Here is a 10,863-nt window from a genome sequence, read left to right on the forward strand (position 1 = left end):
AAGTAATTTGAGAGAAAAATAAGTTATTATCCGTGACTTTGTTGATCTGAATAACTTGTTACATGACTCTGAAGAAGAATGAAGTCTATTGTTAACGTGTATTTGTCTTTATTGACATGAAACTGAGTAATTTCTGGGCAGATCTTACAAACGCATAATTTTTCATATTCCCACAAATACACTTTCTCATCGTTCACTGTATGAAAAACACTTTTTTTACTGTTCAATTTATTAAAAAACATTACATGTAGAGACGCCATTATATTTACAGCTCTCTAATATTTGGATTTTACATAAACGCTAATACTTGAGATTACAGAACATTCAATCACAGTCATAGTATAGTTCCTGGTTTTATTTTCAATTCTGTATGCATGGATCACCAAAAACAACAAATATAACAATACGGTTCAAACATATTTAATGGTCAAATTTGATATTTGTTTTGAAATTATTACGGCTGCGTCACAGATTTCAAGTTTGGATTTATTGGTTAATTTCTCTGTACAACCACATTCTTCGAATTTGTGGTAAGTCTGAAGACACTGATTTAGTTGTGGTAGAGAAAATTTACAAGTGTCGGTTCACGGTGAATCTTTCATGCAATTTGATTTTACCCCCCCCATAAACATTTTATTCTCTAAGTTTCTCATCTTCATTCTTTATCTTCCTGGTTTTTCGGCACAATTTCAGACGAAGGAAAACATCACACTAAAACGCTACACAGGACTCCATCTGCTCGATTGTCACATTTCAGCGTCGACCGCATACAGTCCCTGGCAGACGAGGGGGGGGGGGGGGGGTGAGGTTATTTTGAGCTGAACAATCCTGGCTAGACCGAAGCTTCGCCCACGCTCCCTGTGTGTGTAAATTCCTCATGCCCCGATGGCTTTTTATCCTCCCGGGCAGTTGTCATCTTCCGCCAACGCTGGTCAAGCACAGAGAGTTATATCACGGTCAGATTCATTTGATGTGCTTTTCATCTTAATCATTGGCAGACGTGTTGTTGTTGTTGTTGTCGTTACGTTAAAATCAGCGATGTCAGTACCTGTTTGAAGCTGCCCTTGCTGGTGCAGAACATGTAGATGACGTAGCCTGGGATCAGGATCATAGACGACATCGCCATGAACCAGCCAATCACTTGGCCCCACAGCGGGTACACATACTTCCCCAAGGTCAGAGGGGTCATCTCGATGGCGCTGAAGGTAAACACCCCCTACAAGATACAAGTAAGTTCAAAACAATCCAGTTGATCTGGTGTCAGTTACAGAATGAGGCCGGTGAGCAGGGATTTATATCACATAATTTACCGTCCATGCAGACAGTCAGACCTCATAGTTTCGGATCCACTAACATGTAACAGGCAGGGTTTATGACCTATGCTGCAGCCAACCACCAGGGGGCAACCTAGGTGCTCTGGCTTCAGTTTTGGGGAGCAGAAATGTCGTCCATCTTAATAAACAGTCAATGATTTCTGACGTGCAAACCATCAAATTACTTTAACTCCAATTTACTGGGAGTGGAGTGCACTCCGTCATTTTGGCAGATCACCCTTAACTCTCCATTTAAATAGCTTCCTTCAACATCACACTTCCTCCATCACGACACTACAGGAGACATAGACTTTGCATTGATTACCCAGGGGGCCTCACAGTCCATAAGATGAGTACAAATCACCACACGGCAGAGGAAACCACTTCTCCGCGAGGGAGGAGGAAACACATGTCAGAGATCGACTTCGAAAGAAACAACATCAGGGAGGTGAAATTGATAATGATTCCCCCGGTGCCTACCAGGCAGATCATTGGCGTGAAGTACTTCCAGCAAAGCTTCCACCAGACACACGGCCGATAGCCGATCATTTCTTCAATGTTCTTGTAAAACCTGTCAGCTCCTGAGGCATAAAGAGAGAAGGACAAAGAAGGAGAAGTGATAACTGCAACAACAAAAGCCAGAGAGATGGAGAAGGCAGAGAGTGTTATCGCAAAAAGTGGAGTCGCTAGATGTAATTTCCTGTTGGACAGCTGCATAGGAAATCTACATGCATGATTCATTCAGTGACTTGGCTCGATATACCGTCGTGTCTCTGCTATTCAGGTTTCTTGTCTTTCATTAATTTCTTTTTCAACTAAAACCAATTGCACCAGAGTTGCAATTGCAAAACATAAAAGTCCAACAGCATGATATTCACAATTGGCCGCACAGTTCCATGCATTCATGTTTGTTTGTTAATTGATTGGTTGATTGGTTGATTGGTTGGTTGGTTGGTTGGTTGGTTGGTTGGTTGGTTGGTTGGTTGGTTAGTTTGGTCCTACCATAAAACCAGGATATGGAGACGGTTTCGAAGAAGACCAGGAAGAGAAGACACATCCCACTGGCGGAGTAGTAATCAAACAGCTTGAACACGTAGAGACCACCCTGGGAGATTCCAACACACAGATCTGCTTTAGAGGCTGAATATTAATATTGAATAAAATATGCATGATGAATGGATACATCGCATGTTGTTGTGCGATTGTTTGTCATTATGTTTAATGCAGGAGGGGCTTCTTCTTATAACACCAGTTACAAACAGACTCATCCTTCAGCTAAAACACACACCTGATACTGTACAACTGTTTTTTTATGCATTACCGACCATCAACAGGGTATAAGAGATTAAAATCTACAAAAGAAAAGGTGCATGTCACACCTGTGTGATGTTGGAGAAGCCGATGATGAAGGAGATGAGGCAGACGATGAGGATGAAGACCTTCTTCCTCTTCCTCAGCACCATGGGGTATTCATCCATCAGAGCGGTGATGAAGCCTTCAACTGTGCAGAACTAGTACATGAAATACATTATGAAGACACACAGGTCAGAATGTGCTGTGAGCAGGTTATTAAAAGAGGAAACACAAGTGCTGATATTTTGGTCTTATTGTCCTTTCTTAGGAGAGAAGCAGATTCTTTCAGAACACATAGCTTTAAAGATTAGTTTTTTCAGTGTCACATACATATTTTATTCTGCAAAGTAACTATGGGTGAGGGTAATCTGCCCAGCAACAGTTAGTGTGTGTTCATACCTGACTGTCCAGGCCCAGCATCATGAGCATGGAGAAGAAGAGGATGGCCCATAGCGAGGACATGGGCAGCTGGGTGACGGCCTGAGGATACGCCAAAAACGCCAAACCTGGACCTAAAATCCACAACCGAGACTCATATTAAAGAGAATTCAGTGACTTAATGTCTCATGTTTACATGTAGAACACGTATAAGCAGCATGTATCTAGCATTTACTTTGCTTTTTCCTATTTTGGTGTTGAATTAAATGACAAAAACAACAAAAATTATCATTAAACTCCAAATTATGTGTACACTTTATCATTAGACGATAGCACCATACCTGACGCTGCTAATTCCTGCACGGGTTTCTTGGTGATGTGGGACATGAAGCCTACGATGGAAAAGATGACAAATCCAGCGAACATGCTCGTACAGGAGTTGACGCAGCAGACTATAAGGGAGTCCCTGAAGCGAGAGGAGCAACGTGAACAGTTCTGAGTGGAAGGGGGAAGCGCGTGAATCGTAAAGCGCCGTGATTTCATGTCCCTACTTGTAGACGTCGTTGTTGAAAGAGTTGTAGCTCCCCAGTGCGATGAGCGAGCCCAGGCCCAGGCCGTAGGAGAAGAAGATCTGAGTCGCGGCGTCCAGCCACACCTGAGAGACGACACGTGCACACGTTTGTGTCTGAACTGGTCTGTGTGATTGGTTGTGTAGCAGTATTATTTGTGAGCGTGCATGAAGAGTTGTGTCCCTGTGTCTCGATCCATGTGTGATTAAACAGATTTGTAATCGTGTGAAATATCTTTATGTGTGTAATGAGAGTTGTGCATGTGTAGACAAATTTGAAAGTTTGTGCATAGATCTGTGATTGTGTAGATAAATAATACATAGATATTAGGGGCAGTAAAACAGTTTTGCGGCCTGACGGAGTTGTAACTGATGTCAGTATCTAGATTTATACATTTGCACATATTTGTGATATTCTTTTACAAATCTGATTACTGATTGAGAAACAGTTACACAACCTTCAGCACACGCACAAATACTACTGGCCTCATAGTTTTCCCCCTACCTCGGAGCGGACGAGTTTATTGAAGTCCGGTGTAATGTAGAAGCGGATTCCGTCGATGGCTCCGGGCAGAGTGACCCCTCGGAAGAACAGGATGAACAGCATGAAGTAGGGATAAGTGGCGGAGAAATACACCACCTGAGAGAAAGAGAAGAACAAGAGGCTATTTTTAAGAATTCAGATTAGGTTTGTAGCTCAAAGAGCATTTTCCATGTTTGAAAGATTTGTTTCTCCAATTAAAATCCAATTACCCCCGGCCGGGAATGTGTGAATATGTTTCTGCTCACATAAGTCGCTTTGACTTGGCTGTAATTTAAAAATCCACATTAACAAACTGATATTTTTTATATTTTTTATTTTTTCTATCACCTCTGAATCGTTTTTGCAGTTTGGGATTGAAATAATACCTTTGAAACTTTTTCTACTTTTCTACTTCAGTGAAATGTTGAGACTGTGATTGGGTGCCAGCAGCAGAATGAGCAGATACATGCAAGTCATCATCTGAGAAGAATAAATAAATACTAGAATATATCTCTGTTGAATTTAACGACAAACAACCACTATTCGGTTTTGAGGCTAAAGAATAAAGTTGGTATTTAATATCTTTTGAAACCAGTGTGAATAAAAATCAATACAGTAATAAAAAAAAGACAATCAGGAAAGAATAATAACTGAAATAATTAGTTGACATTGAAAAGAGTGGAACAGACCAAGTCGTCAATATACTTTTGTTATCAGCTAAAATGTTCAGTTCATAAATCCGAATTAATCTGAAATCTCAATATATTATAAATGTATGTAATGTGGGTTAAGGGCTTCAGCTTAATCATCACTCAATGGAAAACTCTTCCCAGAGCTTTCTGGTCAATTAGAGTTTGACATCAATCAATGACGCCCTCGCCTTATTTGTTTAAATTCAGGACTTATGGAGTAACATCACAAACACACGTCCAGCTGAGGTATAATTCAGGAGCCGTGACTCAATGCTGCTCTGGATCGATAAATATAAAAACCAGCAGAAACTGAGGGGGAGCAGGAGGCTGGAAATGGAGAACGTTCACTCATCAAGCCGGAGATTGTATTTTCTTCTGATATGAGGAGGAACTCGAGTAACAACACAGAACCAATAGGAGCTCAGTATTCCTGTCGGTGTTTGGGACGGACCGCCGGACTAATGGCTTCGGGGATAAAAGCCGCCCTAACTACGCGTCATAGGAAATTAATCACATCAATCACAGTGCTGCCATGGCAACAACTGCACATGTCCACCATCTTGGTTTATCGTGTTGGAAACAAGTTATTGGAAATTCTAATTTCTAAGCTTTGAGAAATTCATGTGATTTCTTTCTTATTCCTTTTATAACGGTAAATATGGTCTATGAGCAACAGTTCCCTCCAGAGCAGCTTTGTCTCGACACGTTTGCACGATTTAAAGTTTAAGCATGCGAGAGGAGGGTGAAGAGGTGAAGATTAAGCAGAGAGAGAATTTACAGAAGGGAAAATTTATGAAAAACTTGAGTCTGACCTTCCCCGTCCACTCCACTCCTTTCCAGATCGAGAAGTAGACGAGGATCCAGGCCAGAGCCAGAGTGCCCACCAGGGGCCAGCGCAGCTCTCCAGGCTCCTCCAGACCACTGGACATCTGGTGCATGTTACGCCTACACACACACACACACACACACACAATCAGACACACTTGCGTACACATTGATATACAGAACATGTCTCGTGGACTTACTCCCAGAACTCGGTGACAGCGCTGGTCAGGTTGGTGGTGTCTGTCAGACTGTAGTTACAAAAACAATTCTCCGTGTTCCAGGGGTTATCACAACTTTGCCACGGCAGCTCCTGCACACACAAACACATACACACACAAACACACACACACACAAACACACACACACAAACAGAGAAACACACACACAGAGAGCGAAAAAATCGATATGATGAAATCTCCCTCAGTTTTGTTTTGTCTATTTCAGCCGAAAACCAAGTTATTAGGTTCAAGAGCTGTATTATTATTACAAGAAGACAAACCAACAGTTACAATAGAAATAAAGGATATGTGGGTGTGTGTGTGTGTGTGTGTGTGTGTGTGTGTGTGTGTGTGTGTGCGTGTGTTTCTTAATAGACATAAAGACACTTCTATCGAGCGTCCTCTTGACTATCTGCAGTCGACTGAGTCCGTCAAACATTAAAAAGACTCCTCAGAATAAAAGACACAGACACAAAACCCATTCAACAGTGAACATTACATCTAATAGACCCGTGATGTTAGGGGGTTTTCGGTTTTTTTTTTGGTCTCAGATAAAAACACTGAACAACAATGAACGTTGGATTTTCTCTTCAAAGTCTTTTGATGGCTGCTTCTCAATCCTCCATTTCCCCACCACAATAGCCCCGGGCACAATGTCTGCATAGTCTTTACACTGCTGTTGCGTCTTTGAGCAGGCCGGTCACGCAGAGTGGAAGAAAGGCAAAGAGGGAAAAAGACGTTGAGAAGGGATGTACATTGGGATCGGCATTAAATGGTGTCTTTCTTCTGTGACTGGTGCCTAATTACAACCATCAGTCCGACATCTCTGTAGATCATTCTGCGGGAATGACAAGAATAGTAGCCACTGCACAGAAAAGCCATGAGGTTCAAACCCAGAACCTTCTTGAATGAGTCTTAAATGCCTCATTCCAACCTCTGTAATGAATTTTCATCAGCAGCTAAAACATTTACGTTATCTCAAGGCAGGAAGGAAGTTTGAGAAACAGTTTCCACAATAAGAAAACACTATAAAAATGCTGCATAGCCAAATGTTTAAGAATATTGTGATAAGCTAACATCACCAAACACCAGTACCCAGGAAGTCTCCATTGTTTGTGTCTGTAAACTGCTTATAGGGTGAATAGTTTGAACTCTAGTCAAAATTATTAGATTAATTACATGGATCAGCACCAAATTGCACACACTCATATTTATCATGTCTGATTTTTATCATCCAGATTGGTTAGAAACTGAAACAGTTTTTCCTTGGGTCACGCCCCAATACTCCACAACATTTCATTGAAATCGGTACAGTAGTTTTTGCGTAATCCCAACAAACTCGCAAACAAACAGACAAACGAAGACATAACCTCCTTGGCAGAGGTCATATTTACACAGTACAAGTTCAAATGTGTTTCCTAGAAAGTCCCTGGGAATTTAATGAAGATACAACCAAACAAAAGAGAGTTTGCTGTGGTTCTGATTGACAGTCAAAAAGGAAAAACTAACACACACACACACTAACCAAAGCTACACCAACATTTCTGGAATTCTGCCGACGATGTAACGTACCGAACCGAAGGAGTTGAATAGGTAGTAGAGCGCCCAGGCTATTATGATGATGTAGTAGATGTTGAGCCAGAAGGACAGAACGACTGAAGCCAGGCCGACACCTGGAGGAGACACATGTACACAGGTCAGCTGAAACGCTCTGGTAAACTACAATCTGACTCCAGAGCAGGTTTAACAGTGAAGAAGAAACCCGGTGTCACTCAGCATCTTCATCATCATCATCCTCATCATCATTGCTATTCGGCTGTTTCTCAAGTTTACTCGTCCTTGTATTTGAGTGTCACTCGGCTCAGAACCACAGTTTCAATCACTGGATAGAGATCAAATGTTCTCCACTCCTGCTCTTGAGCACGGAGCCGAGGTGTTATTGCTGCCATGGACCGAGCGTCAGAGCAGAAGAAGATTCTGTTGTGTTTCTGAGTCCCAGAGTTTCGCGCCCTTGACTGTTTCAGTTTAGACATGTAACTTCACAGGAGCAACACACCCCTATCTAAAACATCTTTATCTTCCTGTTAGATCCCCACGGTACCTTTCATCATAGGCATGAGTCTCCACACTCCCAGTCCTCCCACTGAGGTGAACTGTCCAAGAGACGTCTCCAGGAAGAAGAGCGGGATCCCAGCAAACACCAGCGTCAGGAAGTACGGGATCAGGAACGCTCCTGGTGCACCACCACAGAGGAGATGGACAAGAAACATGATAGAATAGACGTGTCAAGTAAAAACAGGTTTTTCACATTTTCATGTCATGACAACAGCTCTGCTCCATCCCTTTCTGGAGTTTTAAGACTTTAAGAATTTATTATGTTATGTTTTACATTTAAAAACATGTGGAAATACATTTAAATTTGGTTTAGTGTGTCTTCAGGAGGTTTGATTACTATAGATGTTCAATTTTATGATAATTTCAAGTTGTAAATTGGACTGACAGCTCGTAATTTCACTTTTTAGAAACTAAAATTTCCATTTGAGCAAATTAGGTTTATTTTTCTTCGTTTTGAACTGTCAAATATCCCGTTCTCCTGCAAACCATCTTTTTTATTATCAGCATTTTATGTGAAATCCTAGAGGGCCGTCTAGTTTCAGATATTGAACACCAAAGAGACAAATCTTCCATATAATCCTTGCACATAAAAGAAGTTTAACACGAGAAGTTTCCATTAAAAAAGTGAAGTTTTCATAAAAGCCAATGTGTTGTCCGAGATTTTACTCCTATAAACTGCACATATCACGTAGATTTCAATCGAATGAAACAAATGAACCTCCGACTGGCACAGCTTTTGGTGAGAGGGGAAATATTTTATTGTGTCGTAAGAAATATCAATGAGTTACCACGAGCGTGTCATCATTAAAGCAGAAATCCATAAAGAAGATTCCCTATCTGTTATAGAGCAGTAAAACACTAAACTTTTAATTTTCCTTTCTCGAGCTGCAGAATAAACTCTTTTCCAAGAGCGGCCTGGACAAGGAAGTTGCATGGAAACAAAAAAAATTTGAATAAAACCAAGCTTTCTTATTGCATTATATTTTAGAATATCGAAATGTTATCATCACTATAGATTTTAAACGGTGTTATCTTTGTTCCTGTCACTCACCTCCTCCGTTCTTGCCGCAGAGATAAGGGAACCTCCAGACGTTTCCTAATCCGATGGCGTATCCCACACACGACAGCAGGAAATCAAACTTGCCCTTCCAGCTCCCCCTGTCGGGCGGCTCCTCTGTCTTCTTCGTCTTGTCATCAGGGGGCGCCACAGGATCCAGTTCCTCAAAGGGCACCGCTTGTTTGACCTCTGTCGGGGAGTTCAAGGCCACCGTGCTCTCGCCGGTCTTCCCCATCGCGGGAACACCACAGACCAACGGGGTTGTGAAAGGAAAAGCTCCCGCTCCTGATGGCCTGTGATGGGCAGTCTCTCACACTGGGTTCAGATGTCGGCCGGACAGATTCGGGACAATGGGCGGACACCGGCTGTGCAGAGAAGCTGTTGAGAGAGACACGGATTCTGTTAAAGCTGGAATTATCAAGCAAGATGTCAAAGCTTTTGGATTTATTTGAAATTGAGAGAAGCAGCTGTCCTCTCGTTTGAGAACCTGGAACCAGGGACAGTGTTTGTGAATAATTGCAGATTTTTTTCTACTGATTTGTTGAATGTGACAAAATTTGACCTTAGGATCTGTGTATGTTCCACAGGGCAGAAGAGGAAATAAACTGACATCACTGGCATGACATGTTCAGGAAGTGAGAGAATCGAGAGGAAGTTGTTCGGGTCAACATCGATTGACCCAGAAAACGTCTGAATCGCTCTGTGCAAATGCTCGAGGTTGAGTTCAGACTTTTCTTTTTCTTGAACAGCTCAAACTTATATTTCTGTGCTTTCTTTCTGTTTCTGTTCCATTCTCACTCACTGTGTATACAGGCATGTGAAAATATAAACACATATTGATGTTTGACTGCAGTCTCTTATGATAAAAAGCCTTTTTCATAAACCTTTTAATAGATGAATCATTTGAACCTACTGGTCTTTGATGCTTACTGATAAATTATAGTACTCTGTGTACACATATTATTAATAAGGCCACTACAATCACACCATTTAACCATTTCTAAATTCCCATGCTATGAATTGTTCCGTTTAATTTATTATAAAATATTGTAAATTATGGTCTGAGCTAAATCAAAGTCACTCAGATTTTTTTTCAATGTTTTTCATATACAAGAGAGTTTTTTGGAAAGTTTTTACCGACAGTTAAAATATTTACTTTCAATAAAAACCTTATGCAGGTAATAAATCACCCAAATCTTATTTTCTCATCTAAATGGCTCAAAAGCAGTTGAAAATCTGTCAGCTGGCCAAGACTGGCACATTAACAGAACTGTTGATCAAAGTGTGTCATTCTTATAAATAAACTAGAAGGATGACTTTTAAATTAATAATTAGGGTCTGTGGCAGGACTTTTGAAACCAAAGGGCTTTTTCTGTGGACATATTTTAACGTCACTGACAGAAGCCAACTTCATAAACGACAGAGTTTAAACCATAAGGAAGGAGGAGGATAAAACGAGGTGCATCCTACCTGATAGTTTTCAAAGTCCTCCGTCAGGACATCAGCTTCACTTCAACACACCGACATCACACAGCCAAAAAAGAATCCAAAAAACAGATGCAAATAAAAAGTGTGAGAAGCTAAGAAGCCAACTCTCCAGGCCCAGAGGAAGCCGTAATGTTCCTGCTCCTTTGAAAACCTGCTTCTGATTTTGCAACTCTACCCGGCACGCTGTATTTTTGCAGGACTTGTGACCGTTGCTGCTCTCGGTATCGGGTGGTTGATAATAAAGTTCGATCTGTGTGTCTGCTTCGATTACAGCTCAGTTCTGACCAGCCAGGCCCCGGGGCCGCGGGGGATGCAGTATGTCAATCGCCCAGT

The 10,863-nt window shown here is 41.5% G+C and overlaps 1 protein-coding gene across 1 annotated transcript; it reads right to left on the minus strand.

The window, feature by feature from the left end:
* Positions 1 to 832: 832 nt before the first annotated feature.
* On the minus strand, positions 833 to 9,277 carry LOC133012214 (sodium- and chloride-dependent GABA transporter 1-like). The gene is made up of 14 exons (XM_061080195.1): positions 9,037 to 9,277; positions 7,972 to 8,103; positions 7,443 to 7,543; positions 5,853 to 5,962; positions 5,640 to 5,772; positions 4,118 to 4,252; positions 3,596 to 3,699; positions 3,386 to 3,510; positions 3,066 to 3,178; positions 2,693 to 2,824; positions 2,316 to 2,418; positions 1,794 to 1,894; positions 1,049 to 1,216; positions 833 to 928 (listed from the first exon to the last, which is right to left on the minus strand). Exons 1-14 carry the CDS (start codon positions 9,275 to 9,277, stop codon positions 833 to 835), a joined length of 1,794 nt encoding a protein of 597 aa, XP_060936178.1.
* Between the last annotated feature and the right edge of the window lie 1,586 nt (positions 9,278 to 10,863).

Source organism: Limanda limanda, chromosome 1, assembly GCF_963576545.1.
Source record: "Limanda limanda chromosome 1, fLimLim1.1, whole genome shotgun sequence".
Classification (NCBI taxonomy): Eukaryota; Metazoa; Chordata; class Actinopteri; order Pleuronectiformes; family Pleuronectidae; genus Limanda; species Limanda limanda.